The sequence below is a fragment of the Melanaphis sacchari genome, unplaced genomic scaffold (assembly GCF_002803265.2).
Source record: "Melanaphis sacchari strain LSU unplaced genomic scaffold, SCAv2.0 Contig43_pilon_pilon, whole genome shotgun sequence".
NCBI lineage: Eukaryota > Metazoa > Arthropoda > Insecta > Hemiptera > Aphididae > Melanaphis > Melanaphis sacchari.
Window position 1 is genome coordinate 1,767,147 of NW_020271284.1, and position 23,279 is coordinate 1,790,425.

At 25.8% G+C, this 23,279-nt stretch overlaps 3 protein-coding genes across 7 annotated transcripts; 1 reads left to right on the forward strand and 2 right to left on the reverse strand.

The window, feature by feature from the left end:
* Positions 1-43: 43 nt before the first annotated feature.
* Positions 44-3,898, reverse strand: LOC112597821 (ADP-ribosylation factor 6). Its single transcript, XM_025344040.1, has 5 exons — positions 3,181-3,898; positions 1,768-1,862; positions 897-1,000; positions 628-826; positions 44-567 (listed from the first exon to the last, which is right to left on the reverse strand). The coding sequence occupies exons 2-5, from the start codon at positions 1,847-1,849 to the stop codon at positions 425-427; spliced, it is 528 nt and encodes a 175-aa protein (XP_025199825.1). The 5' UTR covers positions 1,850-1,862; positions 3,181-3,898; the 3' UTR covers positions 44-424.
* A 6,243-nt stretch (positions 3,899-10,141) lies between these two features.
* On the forward strand, positions 10,142-11,971 carry LOC112597757 (trans-1,2-dihydrobenzene-1,2-diol dehydrogenase-like). 2 transcript variants are annotated; one of them, XM_025343948.1, is made up of 7 exons: positions 10,142-10,371; positions 10,465-10,668; positions 10,794-10,924; positions 11,034-11,194; positions 11,270-11,513; positions 11,574-11,724; positions 11,807-11,971. In XM_025343948.1, the coding sequence occupies exons 2-7, from the start codon at positions 10,467-10,469 to the stop codon at positions 11,905-11,907; spliced, it is 990 nt and encodes a 329-aa protein (XP_025199733.1). In that variant the 5' UTR covers positions 10,142-10,371; positions 10,465-10,466; the 3' UTR covers positions 11,908-11,971. The 2 variants fall into 2 exon arrangements, with proteins under 2 accessions (XP_025199733.1, XP_025199731.1); XM_025343946.1 differs by having other exon boundaries at positions 10,143-10,371; positions 10,447-10,668.
* A 1,306-nt stretch (positions 11,972-13,277) lies between these two features.
* On the reverse strand, positions 13,278-21,472 carry LOC112597730 (cohesin subunit SA-1). 4 transcript variants are annotated; one of them, XM_025343909.1, is made up of 23 exons: positions 21,289-21,472; positions 20,238-20,424; positions 19,838-20,181; positions 19,573-19,775; positions 18,926-19,099; positions 18,659-18,863; positions 18,372-18,597; positions 18,164-18,317; positions 17,836-17,984; positions 17,397-17,616; positions 17,117-17,335; positions 16,665-16,847; positions 16,352-16,567; positions 16,119-16,280; positions 15,854-16,048; positions 15,627-15,786; positions 15,415-15,548; positions 15,178-15,354; positions 14,893-15,107; positions 14,665-14,828; positions 14,547-14,586; positions 13,510-13,566; positions 13,278-13,434 (listed from the first exon to the last, which is right to left on the reverse strand). In XM_025343909.1, the coding sequence occupies exons 2-23, from the start codon at positions 20,408-20,410 to the stop codon at positions 13,278-13,280; spliced, it is 3,927 nt and encodes a 1,308-aa protein (XP_025199694.1). In that variant the 5' UTR covers positions 20,411-20,424; positions 21,289-21,472. The 4 variants fall into 4 exon arrangements, with proteins under 4 accessions (XP_025199694.1, XP_025199693.1, XP_025199695.1 ...); XM_025343908.1 differs by having other exon boundaries at positions 21,253-21,472; XM_025343910.1 differs by having other exon boundaries at positions 21,434-21,458.
* Positions 21,473-23,279: the final 1,807 nt, after the last annotated feature.

Below are 23,279 nucleotides of genomic sequence, written 5' to 3' on the forward strand. Positions count from 1 at the left end.
TAAACTCAAGAACAAATATTTTATTTTTATTAATTTATATGTATATATATAAATAATATTGCTTACTTTTTATTGTTTAAGCTAATATGTATACTGATACTGATTTGGAATCAATTTACAAATATACACATCAAATAAATAGTTCGGCAGTTTTAGCGCATGACAATTTTGTTCAGTACACATTATACAATTTATAATTATAATATTTAAACAATTGTGAATAATTCAGTATTTTATTAGGCCAGTCCTCTCAGAGAAATTATTATTAAAATGGACATCTTAGTTTAAATATTGATGTTCACTTTTATTTATAATTAACAATTAATGTACTCAATTTGTACGTTTGGAATTTCTTTTAGTCCTAAGCTTTCTTAAAAAAATTAATAATGATATTCAAAGTATAATATTGTGTTATACTTTGATATCATTGTTTAAAATTTGATGTGAGCCAAGCAAGGCCTTCATGTAATCCATCTCCTGTGGTAGCACACGATGGTTGAACATACCAATTTCTATCCCGTATTCTCGTTAGTCCAAGTTTTTCTTGTATTTCGTGTGGTTTCATTGCTAAAAAATAAGACATTAAATCAGGGTATACTTAAAATTGAAAAGTATAATAATATATACCATTGGTCAAGTCTTGTTTGTTAGCAAATATTAAAATGATTGCATCCCTCATCTCTCTGTCATTAATAATCCGATGTAGCTCTTGCTTAGCTTCATCTATACGATCACGATCTGCACAATCTACTACAAAGATCAAACCTTGTGTGCCTGTGTAGTAGTGTCGCCATAGTGGACGTATTTTGTCTTGACCCCCAACGTCCTATGAAAGATTAATTTGTTAATTTATCATTTGTTTGTATTTATATACAACTAATAACATGATAACTTACCCAAACATTAATTTTGACATTTTTATAAATAACTGTTTCTACATTGAAGCCAACTGTTGGTATTGTCGTTACAGATTGACCTAATTTTAGTTTGTACAAGATAGCTAATATATTTTAATAGGAAAAATGTCTATTTTAAAGTTTTTGACATCTATAAATAAGATGAATATTAATTTTTTTTTCTTAAATTAAGATATTACAAAATGATAATATGAAATTTTATCTAAATTAAATTATTAATTCTTTAAAGAAACAGAAGCTTTGACTTAATTTTGTAACAATAGCTTTAGACTAAAATATATAATTAAAGTCTTTACAGGTACATAGGGTCTATATTAATTATGGTCTAACTATTGAATAATTTTTTATTGATTAGTATTGTTAAAAATAAAGAGGTTATTTAAATTGAAAAAAAAATTGAAATTCTGACGAGTATTCTGATTAGCTCATGCATTTTAATCGCTATTAAACAATATTTATATTCATATTCAGTAACATTCTAAATGTTACTAAATTTCATAAATAAAATATTATAATACATAATTCAACATGAATTGTAGATTAAGTATTATAGTAGGTTAGTAGGTACGTGTTTTAACATTTTAAACATAGATAAATATAAAAAATGTGTTTCAGTTAATATTACTCAATCAATTCTATCATAAAATTACAATGAACAAACTTAATTAGTTATGAAGAATTTCTTAAGGTAATTTAGTTTAAAATTATAAAAAAGAACTATAGTAGGTATTAATTAAAATTGTTAAATATATTTTGTAAGAGTTAATATTATATGACTTGAATTTTAAATTATTGTTAATTAATAAACATCAATAATCATTTTGAATATGAATCATACATAAAAGGATACTTGTTTTTCCAGCTGCATCCAAACCAAGCATAAGTATTCTCATCTCTTTGTTACCAAAAATTTTGGAAAGCAGCTTTCCCATAGTGATTGATTATCTGAAAATTAAAAAATAATACATAATCAATTATAAATTTAAGCTAATGACTTAAGTTTTTAAATATATTTTAATATGTAATTGACATTAATATCAGGCGTGGCTACTAAGGTCATTGCACAAATACAACTTTATATATTAAAATACTTAAGTTGTATACATTTTTTTATTTATAAATTGCGATAGTTGCTTAATTTATTTACATTTTTTTTTTTTTTATTGTAATTGTTTAGCTGGTATTTTACTCGACTCTTCCATAGAAGATGAACACTTTGTATAAATTGCCTTCAAAAAAGAAGTTTTTCTTAAATACATTTAAATAAAATTATGGTCAAGAAATATATTTCTTAAGACAACAAAACCAGAAGAAATGTAATGCTCATACAGTTTACAATATCATATCAATAATACCATTATTGAATTAAAAGGCAGCTAAATAAAATGATACTATAAACCTAGTCAAGTTAGTTGTAAGTAAAAAATTGAGGTAATTTTTCAATATCTAACTCTTATTTGCATATGTACCTACATTGTTCATGTTCAAATAATAAAACAAAATATAAATATAAATGAATCAACTCAATTTTGCTCATACCTTTAGTTTTCCAATGATGTATATTTACAGTAGTAAATTTTACTGGCCCTAAACGCGATTGATAAGTATATTATATAATCTTCAGACCTAGGTGTTTAGAATGAACTTAAATGGATAATATATTTGTAAAAATGAAAAAACAATAAAAATTGTTTGAACGGAGAAGCTATAAGGCCATAAATATCTATATTTTTATGGCTCTTAATTCTATTGAAAGTTTTGTTATTAAGTTGTAAAAACAATAAACAAACACACATTTGTTGAGTAACATAAAAATAAATTTACCTAATAATAAGTAGGTATCCACTTAGTGTAAATTATATTTAATAGATACGTAAGAATTTATTTTCTATTACTATCTTTATCTTTTTTAGTGATTTACCTATTAAATTGTTATTGATACTAAAACAAGTTGGTCACATGCAACAGCGTTTTTATAATAATTTAACATTTACAAATAAATGTACAATCATCATTGTTTTTAAGGTATTCAAAATTTATTTTAAAATGTCTTGCACATACCTAAGCATATTAAATTACCTTGGAGTGAAACAATTTTAACAATTTGACAAAAATTATATTGAGCAACTAGTGGTTAAAAACAGTAAAATATCGAAGCTGACACATACGCCCAATAGGTGTATGGACTATGGAGTATATATCATCCACAGAAGTAGACTGTAATTTTACGACGAGCATGGTCTACAGACAGTGTTTTACGTACCAGTGAACATTTACAACGGACCGATGACAGAGGACAGCGAATGTTCAAGCCAAATCTTAATGTGCAGACTCAACTACTGTCGCATTACAGTTTTCGATCATCTCGCTCGGCGTCACACATCAATGAGACGACGTCTGCGGCGATAGTTAGAATTTGATTTCACAGTAATCGCCACGTTTGCGAGAGGTTTTAATTCCTTTTAGACGGACATCCGTGTTGGTAATCAACCGCCAGGGGACGACGCGATACTCTATCGGGCACGGATAAAGGTGGTGCGCGATAACAGAATCAACGGGTTTGGGGACGAAAACGTCGGCAATAATAATTAATCGTCGTGGTCGGCGACGGCGGCGGACAAATGATAAAAATGTATTAACAAAAAAGTCGGTAACGGGAGGGACAACAAAAACACGGTGACGAGTCCAAAACGATGTACCCGAGTCCGACAACGGGATGATAAGTCGGAAAAACGAAACGCGTTCGACTTTACGTATTATCGCAGTCTTCTTTTTTTGTCTTCGATATTTTTACTTTTTTTTTTTTTTTTTTCTTCTATCACTATTCACCGTGAATAGTGAATAATGAATATCGTGATATTGTATTTACTATTTTGTGTTACGACTTTACGAGAATCAAAGACTGCTGCTGCTGCTGTGGCGGCGGCGGCGGCGGCGGATGTTCGGTGTGCGCGCGAGTGGGGCGTGCAATGGTGGGGCCGGCGCGTGGAGGAGAGGCGTTTTGAGCGATAACGAACAAAAACGAACGCCGCAACGGATGTGTACTGTGTAGGCAAATAGTCGCCGTTTTGGCGTTTTCTATGGGCACCGTCACCGTCGCGTCCCGTAACGGCCGCTCTGACACATCACACAGGACACCGACCGGAGATAGTGAAACGAAAATATGATTATCGCTTGATACAATGATACGGCGCGCGCTCTTTACACAGAACAGATGAAATGTTCCGTGTACAAGATGAACAATAATATTTATTACAGAAACGTATAACGATAATAACGTTGTTGCTGTTGTCGCCTCGATTAAGTGGCTAACGGTTTTCCAAAATCTGCGGCGATATCGACGAAATAGATTTTTTCGGGTGCACTGCGCCGTGACAAATTAAATAATACCGGCATATTTACCCCGTATTAATTATTATTATTACTCCGTTAGGTCTGTATTATGCACTACAGATGGTCTTAACACGATCATTTTGTATAAGTCTTGTACAGGTCTTAAATTATTAACAATTTTATTAAAATAACTATGTTCACGGAATACGGAATACATGAAATGAAAATGAAAAATGAAATGAAAATTGAAATACGCTTTAATTATATTCTGCGTTATTTTGTTTTCTATAACAGTGTAACCAATGGAAACTATGCAAACAAAAAAAAATTATTTGTTTTTCGTGAAGTCAAAAAATCCCTATTAGCCCTGGTTGTAAAATGTAAAATTTTAAAAATTCACTTTAAAGTAAACCATTGTGTAGTACATACACGAGTTTAAAACTACTGGTGCGATAGACGTAACTGTGGATCGCTTATCCGACAGCACGCATACATTGCCTTTTAATGATACAGATAAAATAAATACATTAATTGTGTTTTGTCGAGTGCCAATGTGCCATTTGGCACTCGACGAGTTTACTATCTGAATTCCTAATATATTATTCAGTTGTGCGTATTTATGTTTTGTGTGCACATTTTGGTAACAAATAACAATACTATAAAAATTATTAATAATAAGTCAATCACACGTTTTATTGTTTTTGATATAATTTATAAATCAAATAATAAGTCATAAGTCATAACATTATGTCATAGACTTAGCGTGTCAGAAATTTCATGAACATTTTTCGAAAATTTTTGTAATTGTGTATCAATATTTATTGCTGTTGTAAGTTATTACGTAGAGTCCAATAGGAATTAAATTAATCAAAATCTGATTTAGTGTATAAATTCCCGTTTTTTTTTTAAATTTTTTGTTTGTTACCAAAATTTTTTTTTAAAAAAAATCAAAGAATTTTTAATTTTAACAACTCTAAAGAACAACTTAGATCAATTTTCTATTCAAAACCTAAACTTTAAACTAAACACTTAAAGTTGAAAATCGAAGCATTTTATTGACATCTTATCGTGTACACATGTCACATACACACGAAAAAATTATTTTGTAAAATCAATACATTGCTCCGCTCAGAATCTAAAAATAGAAGATTCTTAATGTTAATGATGACTTTTGATTTTTGATTCTACAAATTCTTTTATAATTTCTAAGAAATCTATTGTTTGAATTTACTGAAGGTAGGTATAAACTTTTCGTCTCGTTGAATCGCCAATATTAGGTTAAGCCGTAAGGTGCAAGGTAATACTATTAATTAATCAATAATAAACTTTTGTCTAACGAAGACTTTCCTAATTGTATACATTCGTTAATTTTGAACATATATACAAACATTAGGATAATGGATTCATACGCGTACTCTTACCTTATTATGACCGTTAGCAGTTGCTGTAGGTACTTATTATTTATTAATTATTAAGTTCCTATACTAAGTAAATGGCGATTAGGACTGATGATTGACAACATTTTTTACTATTCTTCTATATACCTATGTAATCAATATATTAAAATATTCTAACTAGAATAATTCATAGAATGGATAGAATAATATTTGCATAATGGCTTTAGTTTAAATTATAATATAATTAAGGCACTCCCTTAAAGCAGGTGCCCTGGGGGCATACCCCGAGTGGGAGACCTTTAGTGCTGGCCCTTATTTATCAATCATCATAATTTAGTTCATGGTATTATATACAATTATTATCCACTATTAACTTTTATTCGTAGTCCGTTAACCTCATAGTAAGTACATATTATTATAAATTATAATACATTATAATTATAATTTAAATTATGTAATTTTTCTTTTAACATTTTATCATTATTTAAAAGCACGTATATTTTTTAATCAGCATTTTCTACTATGTATTTAAATTTTAGTAAAGTCTAAATTAAGAAACCGTATCGACAATTTGTAATTAGAATCATACATACAATTAACTACCACAGGGTATTTGATTGATATTGAAAAATTGGCTTCTAAGTTCTCACAGATAATTTCAATCATCATACTAATAAATTATTAAAACGTCAAATTTTAAATAAATTTAAGTAACCTAATTATTTATAATTAAAAATTAATAATAATCTATACGACTATATACGTATTCTATATAGTATGACAATATGTGTATTATAAAATATTAATATAAATATTAATATAATAGTAATTTTATTTTATTATGTTTGTTATAAAATAAAATATGAATTAAAATATTTTATTTATTTTAGTCCCCTTCCTCTAATATTCATAAATGTATTAATTGGCCAGTTAACTACAAAAACAAAAGGCTGGATCACCCTATTTTAATCTATACGACTATACTAAATAGTAAATAGTGTAAGTTTACTGATCATTATTTAATATATAATAGTTTAAAATTTACAGGATTATTATTAAGTGACTGGTACTCATAATATTACCGTTTGTAACAAAAAAAAAAAAAAAAAAAAGATAGGTAAACACAATTATATTTTACACACAATACAGAAATCATACTTTATAAAACATTTAAAAATTAACCATTCTCGTCCAAGTCGTATTATAATTTTTACTGTTTAGTATTATTCATTCAAATTGGTAACAATAACAATTTTTACATTTTATATCTAGTTCAGTTTAATTACTGCTATAAAACTCAAATATTGTAGAATTTATCTAAAAATATACAGAGGTAAAATTTAATAATTTATGAATATTCTTTAGCAAAATATTGAATATAAAATACAACTGAAATTTAGTAAATACTTTAATATTTTATTTTTTTATTTCTTGTAAAAATTTTGAGAACCAGTTTAAAGCTCTCGAATTTGAACGTGAATTAAGATTTACACGAATACGTGTTTTTCGTCCATTTGTATTTAAGTATAAAAATCCATGTATTTAATTCACGTGTAATTAATTAGTAAATTAGAGATATTTATTTCATGCTTATTAAAATTTTAAAACAATATTTACTAAACGTTTTAAATTATGTTAAAATATTTAAAAAAAATATGTGAATAATTACCGTAAAAAACTAAAAATATCTGTTCCTACTATTCTAAAAATAAATGTTTCATAAACAGTATTATCGTAAAAAGGCTTAACAGGTGGAAAAATGTATTATGTTTATACACATAACAGTGAACAGTGAACATTTCTACGAACACTACGAATTGATCAGCCCATCAGCTATACGGTTTAACTAGTTTATTTTTGTCTTTTTTTATTTATGAAATTGTGTTTTCATTATTCAATTTGAATATATTTTTAATTATTTTATTTATTTTTAAATGTAAATAAATTTCATGATTGATAAATTTTGAAAAAACCGCATTCTAAAATATTAATTTTCTGTACAGATTTTGGTTAAAATAAATAATCACTGATCACCGCTATGTTTATGTAGAAACTATAAAATCATTGGAAGATACCAAATGTATTGAAATTAAAATTCTAAATGTAATAATAAACTCCTGGTTAACCACAAAAATGGGTGGTTTCTGATGGTAAATTTGATTTAGTTCGTACTTTTGAGAGGTAAAAATTAAAAATCCTCAGTATTTTTCAAAATAATTGGGAAAAAAAGAATTTTTTCGCAAATTAAGTTATTCATTTGATCATATTAATACATTTATATACAACTATATAAGCCATTATTACAACTTTTTAATTTATAAATAATATTATGTATAACTTTATATTCATTTATTATTATTTCATATTAACTATGATGTTGGAGGAGAGAGGCTAATTCGCAATCAAAATGTTAATAATAATTGGGATAACTGGGATAGTTTATCCCCCAAATGGATATCGAGGTTTTATTAAAGACAAATTTTAATAAATGTCTATAAAAATAAATTGTATGTAACCTATACATATTTTAAGATTTTTTAGTTTCAATATGAAACTAAAATATTATAAGAAATCTTGTACTAAATATTTTAATATAAGAATTTTTTTATGCATTTTTAAATACAAATTAGTAAATTTATGTGATTTTAATGATTTTTTATAAAATTCTAACTTTATGTTTTATAATATTTTTATACAGTATAAGATCAATTTATGTTTTATTAATTTTTAAGCGTATTGTGCAAAATATTTAAAGTAAAAATCTAAAAATTGGTAAAAATTTTAATCGTCTATAAATAGTTCACAAGAAATCATACTTTGAATTAAAATTATACCATATTTAGAAAATGATAACCTAAATATTTTGTGTAAATTTTAAATATACACAATATAATTATGAAAAAATAAAGAAATCAATTTAGTTGTTTGATAAAAAAAAGTTTTTTACGGGTGAATATATAATATTGTAAAAATTTTAATTTCAAAAGTTCATTAAAAATTAATTTAACTTTCCGATGAACTATTTTTTTTCATAGTCAGAAAATCTTATAAAGTTTAATTAATTTTGTTGAAAACTAGTTTAGCGTAAAATTTTCCGTTTTTTCTTGATTTTTATTGTTTTTCACAGTTATTTAAAAAGTTTCTGCAAAATTTGTATAAGTGGCCCTTAGATCCTAGATTCAATTTGCTCCCAGAAATCATCATTAAAGTTGAAAATGGAAGTATTTTTAATGTTTCAAAAAATAATACAAAACGCAAAAATAAAACATTTAGGTATCTTTATAAAACCAATAATTCATTATCATTTTTCTCTGTTCAAAATCTAAACATGTTATTGTACATAGAAAATGATAACCTAAGGGCTAAAACGACACCACACTCGCATAATACGTAGTTATTGTCAGATTGTCTTCGTCTTACACAATTATATTTGTACAATATTTAGCAGTTTCAATTTAATCTCTGTCCTCTATAACAGAGTCAATAGAGTAACTTATCATTTTAGGTAAGTTCAACTGTGAAAATGTGAAATGTATAAAATGTTACAATTTAAAAATTCTCGTAAATTCGTTTAAGAATTAAAAGATCGTAAAAAACCTTTACGAAAACACAAACAATATTTTTACCTTTAAGTTTGATGATAGGTCAATTCAAACCATTATTAAAGGGTGCTACACAAAAACTGCTGAACGCAATTTTGTTATGAGGATGACGCAGTCACATAGGTACGCGAACACACGCGGATTAATAATTGAAATGTGGAATGTTTCAACTTTCTACGTTTAATATTTTTTGAATAATAACAAATAATTAAAATTGTTTGAGGAGTAATACAATTCGATAACTGCTGCAATGTAAACATTTTAACTTCAATCTTTTATAAAAAATGTATGTGACTTTGCAGTACCTATCTATTATTTAAAGATTTTTTTTTTAATTCCTATGAAAAAATTCTTAGGTACCTATATTGATTAAACAGGTATAAATCAAATATTAAATTCTTAATCCTCATTTTCGATATTTTTAATTACGATAAAAAACAAATTTTTAAGAAACTAAAAAACTGTCAAATTTTTTTAGTCTTGAACAAAAATGGTGTCATACCGAATATCCTTCATATTACATAAATCAACAAAATATTTAAATACTTTGAAAATTAAAAATGTCTATAAAATGTCACTTAAGTACCAAATAGGTACTAAGTACTAAACTAAATAGACCTAATATGCTACCAAAAATCACATTCAAGGTTAAAGATTGAAACATTTTACTGCTCTTAAAGGTACGGCATACTCGAAATAAAAATTATTGTATAACACTATAACCAATTAATGCTATTCATAGGTTCGTTCAGAATCTAAAATAATTTAATGACAACTTTATTGGAGTATTTTGGCCGTAGGTATGTGAGTAGCGATGTAGATTACATAATCAATAATCATAAATCGTTGTGTAATAGTGTAATACGATCAGTCAATTATATTTTATAATTTATGTAAGTCTAAAAAAAATATGACTTAACTGTTAACATTGATAAACTTTCGTGAACTGTACAAGTGTATAATATTTTTAACCTAGGTACATGTTATATAGAATACATAATAATAATAATACTATGTTCGAGATTCCGTTGCTGAAATATTAATTCGTTCTGAACTAAGTATACGAACAGATTGGGCGTGCCGCATTTGTGATCTACTTTTGACAAATTTATATTACTTGTGGTAAGTCGTTAGTTTTAAGTATTTTACTATCATTAAAGGCCGGTCGAGTGCACGTGACACACATAACTATTTCAGGTGTACATTACCCTTTAGAGATGGCGACCAAATGGGGAGTAATAGGCACTAGCAATATTTCCCACGATTTTGCTGTGGCCATGAGTACATTGCCACGATCAGAGCACTTGATCATAGCAGTGGCATCTAAAACCAAAGCAAGGTCTCAAGAATTTGCTGAACAGTTTGATATTCCCAAGGCGTACGATTCTTATTCTCTCGTGGCAACCGACCCTGAAGTAGGTAAGATCATTTAACTTTAAAATGTTATGAATTATGATTTATGATATTATATATATATATATATATATATATTATGATTACCAATAGGTAGGTATAATTATTATGTGATGTGTAATTTGTAACAGACGTTGTTTATGTGGGCATCCTCAATGAACACCATTACTCCGTCAGTCGTTTAATGTTGGAACATGGTAAAAATGTTTTATGTGAAGAACCATTCTGTCAAAATAGTAAACAAGTCAAACAGCTCGTTGAAGTAATTACACTTATACAATATTAATATGTCTAGTTTTAAAAGCTAAATGTAAATTTATCTACTTCAATATTTTGTTGATGAGAAAACAGCATTTTTCTTTCTATTTCAGCTTGCAAGGTCTAAAAACTTGTTTATTATGGAGGCCATGTGGATGTTTTTCACTCCAGCATTTACTATTTTAAAAGAAGAAATTGACAAAGGTACAATTGGTGAACCATTGCAAATAATTTCTTCATTTGGTACACCGATGTCCGAATCACTAATTCAATTGTAATGAATCACATAGTTCCTATGTTATTGTTAAGTCAATGAAATATTTTTTAGTTAATTGAAAAAATTGTATAGGCGAAATAGTGGAGGATCGATATTAGAGTTAGCGGTATTCTCAATTTACATGAGTCAATTCTTGTTTGGCCCTGAAAAGCCACAAATCTATGGCACTTGTGGACAGTTTACAGAATCTGGGTTTGACAAGGATGCAAGTGTAATTTTAAAGTATAGCAATGGCAGAATTTCTACATTTTTAAGCCATTTCAAAGTTGAACTACCCAATGAAGCAATTATACTTGGCACTAAAGGAAATATTAAAGTAAAATAAAATAAAAGTGGACTTTTATTAAATTGTATGGTAACAAAATTATATTGTTAGTTATATGATCCATTCTGGTCAGCAACTAAAATTTCTGTAAATGGAACTGACATTAATATTGATGTGCCTCTTACGAAAAAATCAACCGTTTATGGTAATAGTGTGCAATTAATCTATGAGATTCAAGAAGTTAGAAATTGTCTTCTGAAAGGTAATTATAATTTTACAAAATATAAGTTATAAATTAGAAATAGTTCCAATTGAATAAGTGAATTGTATGTTTATTATTGCAGGTTTAAATGAGAGCAATATAGTTCCATGGTCATTAAGTATCGAGAACGCAGTTTTAATTGAAGATATAAGGAAAAAATTAGGAGTAACTATTTGTGAATAATAGAAACTATTTTTGGTAGATAATTTATATATTTGTTTTAAATAAAAATTATTTTACTTTTTGATTTGTAATTAAATTAATATAATGAAATATTACTCTATTAATGCTCAAAAACATTTCAATGTAATTATTGAAATTATAGGTAAATACATTCTATTGCATTCTATTGTACTTGTTATATATGTTATATATTATTGTTTGGTATTTTAGGTATAAAATGAATATCAGCTGTTGAATTACTTAGTGGTTATAAAATATTGAATATAAACTAACATAAGTGATTATTTAATATACATTGTGATTTTAACCAATTGACGGAATACTAGTTTAGGTACTTCCCTATTTTTCAATTCATTTATAGTTTATAGTTCATTTTGCTTCTTTCTAGATTATGTAGAAAAATATTTTTTTTTATTTTAATATGCCTTAAAATCAAAATTATATTTAAAAAATGTAGCCAAAAGTCTAAAACATAAATTTTTTAATTTTTATGTATTATATTAAATTATAAATATCAATTATTTCTCTAACATAACTCAGTAAAAAGTTAAAAAATATTAATCTTTTGACAAATTTAAATCAAACCATTTGTAGTACTCGAAAAAAAACTTACTCTATTGGCAGTTTCCATTTGTAAATTAATTAATTTATAACACTTAGTAATTTCTATATAAAATTATCCACTCCAAAAGCCTTATTATATTACTCAAATAGTTACTTAAATAATAATAAATATTATAAATATAGAATAAAACCTAACATATTTATCTATAAAAATTAGCTATATTAAGTATTGTTAATTATTTTTAATTATATTTTAATTGAGTCTTATAATCTTATATTTTTTTTGAAAATCTTAAATTATAATAAATGAAAAATACTTAAGTACCCAGTGGGTGACTAAAACACATTACATAGAATAATAGAATATGGACAGAAGACACTGTGTATAATGTAAGATGTATACTTCACATGTGCGAGATACTGTATCATTAAGTTAAAACTAAGTTTCTAACTTTTTTATTTAAAATAATGTATGGGTATTTAAATATTTATTATTTAAAAATAAACGACTGTTTTCAATCTCAGAGTAAGACAAATTCAATTGATTTTAAGATATGTTCATTTATAAAATGACAAAATATTATGTTATTTTTATTAAATTTATTAGCAGATTGCTGAGTAAATAATAATATAACAAACTATATTTAAAAAAATTTTGATTTTTCTTATTACTAAGACAGTATATTTTATATAATAACTAAAAATTAATAGTATTTTTTAAATATTATAATGTAAAAATTTCTAAAAAAATAATTACATCTGAAGTTAAAAGTAATTTGAGTTTATAATTATTAAATTATTACACTTTATTCATCATCTTCATCATCTTCTTGAATATAACGATATGGTATTGAACGATTTATGCACTGGCGTGTTGGACGAGAGCCTCCAGCTACAGTACTATCTGACCAATTAGTTTCATCAGAGTTCAATTCGGAGCGGTTATCTTGTGATCTTATTGATCTGAATGAGGAATAAATATATATATATATAAATTTAATAACAAGTACTTAAGAGGATGTGTTCATTTAATCTTACTTAATAATCTTTGATCGCCTTTTTTTTATTGGAGCTTCACTCTGTATACTTGGAGTTCTGTTAGTATCAAAAAGTAGTTAACATCGATGAAAAAAAAGATTAAATCAATTATCTGATTTCAACTACATAGTAAATTGACTATGATTAGCGTATTTAACTAACAAGTAAATTTATTAATATGAACGTAAGTTTTTATACAAATTTTAACTGATAAAAAAACTGATTGTACTCAAATTGAAATTATTGAACATAACTCAATAATCAAATATATAAGTAGATAAACAAAAAACTAATATTTAAAATTTTATGTTTTTTTAATAAAATGAATTAATGATTAATAAAGAAATATTTGAATTATCATTAAAGTATAACACTATTTTAATTACATTAACATTATTATTTTATTATTTACCATATTAAGTAAGGTTACTACATTTTGCAAATTAACTATCCATATAAATGATAATTTACAAGTTTTTCTTCATGTTAATTAAATGAAGATATTGTTGAAATGTAATACTTAATAATATATTAAAACTAAATTTCATGCACATTGAAAAAAATATTTACCATACATTTAATTTAATAAACAATAACTGTAACACATAGCCAAAATAAAAATTATTATAATTATTATCAATCACATTTATTAAAATGCATGCATTGTTTATATTCATATAAAAGTAATTGATTTACATCAAAATAAATTAAAAATTTCAAATCAACTAAAGTCAAAAATCAAATTAAAACACAAATTGGATAGCAAAATAAATTTTATTACAAGATAGGAACACACAATGGTGCATAAAAAACTCCAAGATGACATTGGTGATAACAGCTTAAATTTAGTAACTGAAAAAAATAAAAAATAAAAATATAGCATTGAAAATTAAATAAATTAAAAATAATAAAAAGCATACTATGATTGCAATAATAATACATATCAAATAATTCTTTGCATGGATGCTAAAGCATTAAAAATTAAAGTAATTCATATACTTAAAAATATAACTTAAGTAAAACTATGTTTTTATTACCCAAAATCTTGATCTGAACCTTCATCATCTTCATCATCATCTAAACATAAATTTAGAAAATAATTGTAATGAATATTTAATTACTATAATCTATTACATAATTAATTAGTTTACTCACAAGTTTCTTTTTTATTTCTACGTGTGTATGCTCGCCGTGAAGTAACTGGTCCAGGTTCAGCATCACCATGCATTAAGCTGTTTCTGTAAATTACCCAAGGCTGCCAATCTTCACTACGACTTGAGGGAACTGCTGATGTTATATGTTTATCCAAATAATTAAGACTATAATAAAAATAATAATTAGGATAAGTTATTATAGAATAGTATAAATTTAAAGTATCCATACACAATGCGTTTATCTTGTTTAAGTAGTTTATTTGTGAATTCAGCTAATATCTCCAAAAATGCGACGTGTGGAGGTGGTACTGATGGATCATCTTGAACAATTCCTTCATCAGTACCTACAGCAAATAAAACACCTTCACGGTGTAAAGCTGCCATAGCTTCACGATTTTTTAATGCATCCAATCCAAATGATAAAGCAAATCTTTTGGCCAATTCCTAAAATAAAAAAAAATAAAAATTATTTAGTAAATTAGATCCAGTTATGCTAATTCAAGTTAAACTGCACTTTTAAACTGCTAAATTCCTGAGAAGATCTTGATATACGGAAAGTGCCACAGTTGATTTGGAGCTCTCTAAATGATGTGATTAAACTGACAACCATAGTTCTTGCACAAATTACTTTATTAATTTCACGAGCTTTTCCAATTGTAGTCTTAATGATATCTCCATATTCATTGTATGACTAAATATTAAAAATAAAAACAATTAATAATCAATTTAATAATAACATTTAAATTCATACTTTGACATAATGTTTAAAGATATCTGCTGCACAAGTAACCGGAATCATTCCATACACAATTAATTTACAATAAGATGCTAAAAAGTTCCTTCTTTTGTGTAGTTCTTCAATTTTTGAATGCTCATCTTGAACGCCTAATTATAAGTTTATATTTATTAGTTTAAATGTATATCATAATATTAAATACATTGGAAAACAACTAATTTAATTACCTTCTTCTTCATAAACAAACACATTTTTTTGAATAAAATTATTCAATAAGTCTTGAAGTTCCTTGTCAGAATCATAAAGTAGATTTCCCAAGACTGGATATTGTTTAACACCCAATTGATTACAAAAAACGACAAGCAAGTCACATATTGATATATAAGCCTATTCAAACAATATTTATTAAAATAAAACGTTTTTTGATTCACAGAAGATAATAAAGGAAAATTACCTCTTCTTTGAATAAAGGATTAGTAGAATGTGCCAAAATTCCTCGTAGAACATCCATGAAATCATAGAGTTTAGTTTTAACTTGGGCTACTTGTTCTTCTATATCTTCATTACGTCCATTTTCCAAAATATTTTCGACACTGTGTAATTCCCACATTGTAGCAAACATACACGCAGAAATGCTATATTTGATAGCCTTTCATAACAAGAAAAAAAGTTATTTGATAAATAATTAAATTTAAAATTTTTTACAAATATTAAATTACTTCTTCTGGTAATGGTTTTGAACCTTCGTGGGCCATTTTTAAGTCTTTGAAAATGATATCCCATAAATTCCAAGGTCCCAAATTATGACATGAATAAAATATAGAAATTTTTTTCATACTATTTACCACATTGTAGATTTCATCATCGTCAGGTTTTTCATTCTAAATAAAATGTTTACGTTTTAGAAAGATTGAATAAATAATGGTTTCAAATATTTAAGTAATTAATTTACTCCTTCAATAAGATTATTCCAATCATCCATAGCTTCTCTGTGTTTATTAGTAATAGTATCCATAAGTGTACTTTTTTGAACACTACATCTCGTAGCTAATGTAGAATTGTTTTTTGAACAAAGAATTTCTAAAGTTTTGGCACAAGTTTCAAGAACTTCATCGTTTTGATGTTTGTCAGTTACCAAATGTATTTTTTTAAGTAATAAATCTAAATTCTGAAGTAACAATAAAATGTAAAAAAAAACATAGTTTAGTTATTTAAATGTGATAAAAAAATTTAGGAAAGAAAGTTATTCATAACAATTTACTTACAGATTCTTGTCTTGATGTTGTATAAATATCTAAATCAAAATACTGAGGTATAGATAACAAATTAATAAGTTTGTCTGCATCTGCTCTATATTTATCAATTAATGGAGGTAACACTTTTATAAAATGTTCAGTCAATCGCTGCTTATCATCTTGTACTTGTTTAATTTCTTTTACTGACATCATCTATTTAAAATAATATATTGATAAGAAATAAGGTTTTAATAATTATAGTATTCCCATCATAATAAAAATTAACATTTGTTTTATTTACATTTATATTTTATTTTAAATTTGAATTATATAGATTTAATATAAGTATTTATTTTATAGTCACAAATTAAATTAATTTTAAAAATAATAAAAGTATATTTTGTTTGATTCCATATTAAATAAAAAAACAGGAAAAAGTTTAGTAATTTTTTAAAAGCTAGTTTAAATAATAAATGATCTACCTTTCTATTTGGTCCTCGTCCAACAGGTGCTTCTCCAGTTGCCGCTTGTTTAATACAACACACCATCAATTCAATTAAACTTGTTTCTTGTCTATCATCCATTCTCTCTTCACTTAAACCAGGCTCCTCTAATAATAAATCAGTCATGCACTCCCAATCTTTCATCATTTCATTAGAATCGATCAATGAATCAACCAAATAGGCTCCATGTTCATGCAACTAAATTATGTTAAACATTAAAAGGTATAGTAATTTATTTTGATTATTGACCAAATCTTACTTCTGATTCAATAAAGAACTGAACTAAATCCCTTATTAAAGGTGTATTTGGTAAACGTTTTTTTCCTCGTTTTGTTCTCACAGTTTTTGTATCTTCTTCTGGTTTAAATAAACGTTCATTTAAAAATTCCCCAGCGGCTTGAGCAACCGCTCGATGTGAGGAGTAAACAAGTTCATATACATGTTCACAGTCTTTATCTGATAAGATATCACGATGATGTCTATATTACAAAAATATATTTTTACTTATTAAATGTAAGGTAATACTTTTTTTTTTAGTTTTTTTATTGAGATAAGTCACTTATACAAAAAATGCACAGTAAGAATATTTGATATGTGAATTATATATATAGCATGAAAAGTTGATGGAAAAAGCAACTCATTGGTGTCACTTTTAATAAAAATAAAAGGTAAACATGAAAAATAAATATTTTATTTACTTTAAAATACTAATGACCAATCTGACAGCTTGAACTGCAACATCATATTCTTTATCTAATGTCATTGCCACGATTCTATCCTTAAATTTACTTGTAAAAAGTTCCAATTTACTCTTCAATTCTTCAGATGCATATAAAGGTTGTAATGCCTACAATTATAAAATAAGAATACATTTTAAGGCAATTTAAAATTTTTATGGACATATCATTTATTTATATTAACTGTATAATGTATTAACGGCTTATATATTTCTTAAAAGCAATGCTTATGTTGATGGCAGTTATAAAATATAATTGTATAATTGTTGAAATTTTACAATATTATTACCTGTAAACATTTTAATCGTACTTCACCAACTTTATCATGCAAAGTCCAACCAATATATTTCAAATATGAATCATCCAAAAAGTTTTGATGGAATTTTTTCATCCAAACTCCTATTTCTGCCATACATATTGCTCTAATTTCTGGTAAGGTATCCCTGTAATTTTATCTTTTAGCAAATTTATTTGAATATAATTTAATTTTTACTCGCCTGTATCTATGAACAAATACAGATTTGAACATATATGTCAACATATTTTTAATTTCATCCATATTTTCTTCAAGTTCTTGACGTTTAGCCATTAATGATTCTAAACGATCACTTGCTCTTTTATCTCGAGCTTTTTGTCGCTCAGCTTCATATTGTCGTTGAGTATTATCCAAATTGACAGAAACAATTAGCGCAACGTCAACTAAAGCTGTCATTAATTTCATGGCTGAAATTGTATAAAAATTGAGTATAAAATATTTTTAAATTAATTGATGTAAATAATTTACCAGCAAGAGTAGCTGTATGCCTGAATGCTCGAACTTGAGAATCAGATAAACCTGTTAAAAGTGATATCATGTTATCCATTAAATATTGATCATATATAATAGAATATTGGCACTGTTTTACAAGGTGACCAACAAAATCACAAAAATTTGATCGAAACTTTTTCCATTGAATTCCACTCATAATAAGAGGATATTCTCCACTTTCCTAAAAAAGAAACAATCAACATAAAATGTATAATAAAAAAATAAAATTATAGAAAATTTTACTTCATCAAATTCTTCTGTCATTTTTCTAATAATAGCTGCATGCTCCATATTTTCAGACATCGCTGGTGTAATGACACCTTTACAACCAGCAGCATTGATAAAGAACTGCATCAATACCAAAAGTGCTTCATCTCTATTCATTTTATATTGCTCAATCCAATCATCAACAGTGACCTAATAAATATATATAAATATATACATAGTGATTCCTTTATCAAAAAACACTCATTATCTTGAAATCTATTGTTTTTTCATAATTTCTAATTAAAATAAAGCGACATTATTTATTTATTTTTTTTATTTTTATGAAAAACAAAAAAATATAAATTTTGAAATATGTATTATTTAATAAAAGAATTATCTAGTATATAACTATATATACATTAAATTTTAAGCATAATGAGAAAAAAATTAGTTTTAAATTGATAAATGATGACTAATGTGACACTAAAACACTTTTGAAAGCAGAAAACATTGAAGATGGTTTCTGGTTGCAAATTTAATTATTGAGAAATTAAAGATAGAACATTAATTAAACCTTTTTTTAATAATATGAAAAAATTTAAGAAGAATAGAAGAAATTTTTAAATAATTGCATAATGTTTAAAAATTATGGTTCCTTAAATATTATACTAACTAACAAATACCTGTAAAGAAACACGACCATTTCTAATTGAACCATACAAAGTTCCATCATTTTCTAATTGCAAATCCACAGGCTGTACTTGAACTTGCTGCTTTTTGGATCCTGCAGGTCTGCCAGGAGGCCTTCCAGGCTTACGCTTTTCTGGCTTCTTTTCTGGTGGTGGAGATGGTGACGCAGTAGATCTTTGAGGTGGATATTGTGCTCCTATAAATAACACATAAAATATAAAAAATTGTTAATTTAGAGACTTATATTAATTGATTAACCTCTAGTTCTTGCTCTAGTCACTCGACCACCACTAGGTGAATCAGAAATAGCACCACTAGGTGAATCATTAATACCACCACTAGGTGAAACAATACCACCACTTGTAGATGGAATTTGATTATCTAAATGTAAATTAGACATAGCATCATGGACAGGCATTTGAGGGGATTGATGTTCTTGTGAATTTATTTCTTCATGAATAGATGGGGAAATGTGAGGAGGAGGTGTTTCATATGCCATCATATTTTGTGATTGTGTAGGTTGCTGAATAACTGGCATTTGTTCATAATTATTATCTGACATTCCAGGTTCTTGATAATGGTCTATGTTGAAAACTTCAGATCTATAAATTATTCATCATCATTATTTTTTGATTTTTTTTTTTTCGTTAATTTTTACCTTGGAGTTTGATAACTATGATAATTTGCATAGGGGTTGTAATGTTCTTGATAATCCGATCGACTAGGTGTCATAGGACTTGGATGAATAGAACTACCGGGTGTAGATGGAACATCATACTCCATTGGAGGAGGATCATCCATGCGTATTCGTTTACCTATACTTCGATGCATTTTTATTTTTTTATCTGTAAATTATTAATGAATAATTATTACAACAAAGTTATTTAATGAAATTATTGTTTTTTTTCTGTACAAGTTAAATTTTGATATTAGAATCAATATAAATATGTATGTTATTTTATAATTTTAGTCATTAAGATGGCAAAGTAGCAACAGTTGATATTTGGTATTTCTCGCATGTATAGATCATTGGTCGCAGTATTAAATATTTATAAAATAAGAAATCTGTCTACAAATCATCATGTGAAAATTAAATACTTACAATAACTTAACTATCAATAACACTAAGTTATAAAATAATAAAATATGTATAGTTTGTTTGTATTTACTTATGAGAAAAAATAAACATTAACCAATGAATATTAATAATCTTATCATCATTATTATCTAATATCATTTATTGAATCTTACATTTTAATTTTAATATTTTAATAGGTCACGTAAGATTCTAATAGAAATAAAAAAAAATATTGAATGTACCTATCAGTTATTTTATAACCAATATGATTTTTGATTTAGAATTAAAAAGAATTGTTATTAATAATATATTGCATAAAGATATTAATGTAAAATATTATAAAAGCGAAATATAATTCTAGATTTCTTAAATGTTGGAAAATCTACAAAATATTATGGTTGAATAGTTGGTACGATATATTACGTACTTCACGAAAAATTAATCAAATATAATACTAAAATGATGTTCTAAATACAAAAAAACTGCATACAATTGGTTACACCTTATACGTATTTCAGAAATATAAACATTTTAAAAACTTATCTAAAATTAAATTTCGCGCTAAAACTACTACGAAAGACAATAAAATATTTACCAAACTGATCAATTTCAAATGATCCCAGTCACTTACACTATTGGCTTTATATCATTGATACCATTAATAATTAATTAAAATAGCTTATAGCTTTAAATTTGGATAAAATTTAAAAAAATAATGAACAAGTTCTATGGTATTTATTATTAAGTATTAACTTTATCCGTATTACATTATGTACCTGTACTTATAATCGACGTTGATTGTTGTAGTCGACTGTTCGACTGTAATCATCTATCTGTGACAGTGGCCAGTCTTTGTTTACGGGTATACAACACTTGCACCGATTTGTGATAAAGCAATTTTTAAATTTATTATAAAATCGTCACTTAGTACAATCATGCGTCGATAGTCCTAATAACAATTTGTGCTACATTTGGGTTACTCGCCGCGGATTTGGCCGCGTAATTTTAATAGGTATATAATAAAAAAAAAAAAATAATAATTTATGACAACTATTTTATTATAACACTTTTTTATAAACTAAATTTGATGTATATTTCTATTTGGTGCCAAAAAGACTAAAATTGTGGGCATACTTACTCCGAAGCATGCCACACAAAATTGTCCATGTAAAAACACTAAAAAACTAAGCTTGAAGCTCACGACTTATATAAGCGCTTACTCATCGATGTATCAAGATATATAATTTAGTATTTATATGTAAAATTTTGTTTTTTAAACCCCTTAAAATCAAAATTTTGAAAAATCCTTTTTTGGTGCACGGTGAAATTATAATATTAATTTATCCTCAAAATTTCAAATCGATAGCTTTTAATTATGAATCTGTCTCTCAGTATAGTATCGTTTATATATAGGTTCAGATAATATGAACTATACCAACGTGTATTGTGTGTCTTTTAAAAATATAATACAAGGTTTATCATAATTAGGAGTTGGATTTTCTAGCAAAATAAATCATCAAAAAAACTTTTGAAATAGCTAAAAAAAAGTAATTGTTAAATAAATGGAAATCATAAATTATATTAAGATTATAAACATATTAAACATCATTTATTAGGTCGAGTTATTTTTTCTTAAACTTAGGGCCTAAGTCCATTATTGATTATTGGGTAACGAGTGCTGAGCTAGTATGCTTTTGTCACATTTACTTGTAAACTAAAATATTTAAACATTCTATAATAATTTGCTATATTTAGGAAAATTTAATACAACTAATAATTTTCTTTTTTTTAAATTCGTAAATAAAATTGTAATTATACGGTAACTTTGAAAAAACAACAATTCGGTTACTCCGATCGTTATTTTAGAAGTTATTTTATTGTAAAGATTTTACTTATATTTATCAATAATAATAAAATTCGTGCATTTTATGAATATTATATGAAAATTTGGACGAAGGAATGATAATATTTACTATTATACATTATGCAATTTTTAAAAATATATGTAGATTTAAATTTAAAGCTATTTATACAATTATAAAATTACAAATCTATTCTTACTGTTCTACGGTATGTTGGTGTTAACTTCATAAATTACATAATATCAGATAATTGAGCTAATAATATTACTTAGGTATATTATAATAATTAATAATTATTGCAATAATTATTTTATAAAATAATATTCTTTCTAAAATTAATTTAGCCGTTTCAGAATTGTCTATTGTATGTAATATGTAAGCATTAACTTTAAATTTAACACATTCTCAGTAGTCATACGCTGACATTTTATTTCATTCAGTATACTCAACTGAGTGATTTCCACGTTTTTATTTTTAAAGTAACAGTTATTTTAAATTTTAATGATAATTTGTTATAATAATTAATTTGTTTTTGATCAGTAGTAATCCGTGTTTATTCTATGTTAGTATTTTTGCTTATTATTACATTTTATTTTATTTTTTAAGCCTATTTTCCTGCTACTTGCGTGAATTGAATTAGTATTCAGTGTAAAAAGTTAGGTCTTAAATGACTTAAATTAAGAATTTTTTTTTTACTCTTCAATAATAAACAGTTTTATCAAATAATAGATATTGAAAAATATATGAAACAATTAATGAT

Coding starts and splice junctions, on each gene's coding strand:
- LOC112597821 (XM_025344040.1), bottom strand. CDS start 1,849: ATGGGAAAGCTGCTTTCCAAAATTTTTGGTAACAAAGAGATGAGAATA. Junction 1,001..1,767: donor GGATGCAGCTGGAAAAACAA/GTATCCTTTTAT, acceptor AAAATATATTAG/CTATCTTGTACAAACTAAAA. Junction 827..896: donor ATGTCAAAATTAATGTTTGG/GTAAGTTATCAT, acceptor AATCTTTCATAG/GACGTTGGGGGTCAAGACAA.
- LOC112597757 (XM_025343948.1), top strand. CDS start 10,467: ATGGCGACCAAATGGGGAGTAATAGGCACTAGCAATATTTCCCACGAT. Junction 11,195..11,269: donor TCCGAATCACTAATTCAATT/GTAATGAATCAC, acceptor AAAATTGTATAG/GCGAAATAGTGGAGGATCGA. Junction 11,725..11,806: donor TAGAAATTGTCTTCTGAAAG/GTAATTATAATT, acceptor TTATTATTGCAG/GTTTAAATGAGAGCAATATA.
- LOC112597730 (XM_025343909.1), bottom strand. CDS start 20,410: ATGCATCGAAGTATAGGTAAACGAATACGCATGGATGATCCTCCTCCA. Junction 18,864..18,925: donor TGACAGAAGAATTTGATGAA/GTAAAATTTTCT, acceptor TTTCTTTTTTAG/GAAAGTGGAGAATATCCTCT. Junction 13,567..14,546: donor GGTTCAGATCAAGATTTTGG/GTAATAAAAACA, acceptor TGATACTAACAG/AACTCCAAGTATACAGAGTG.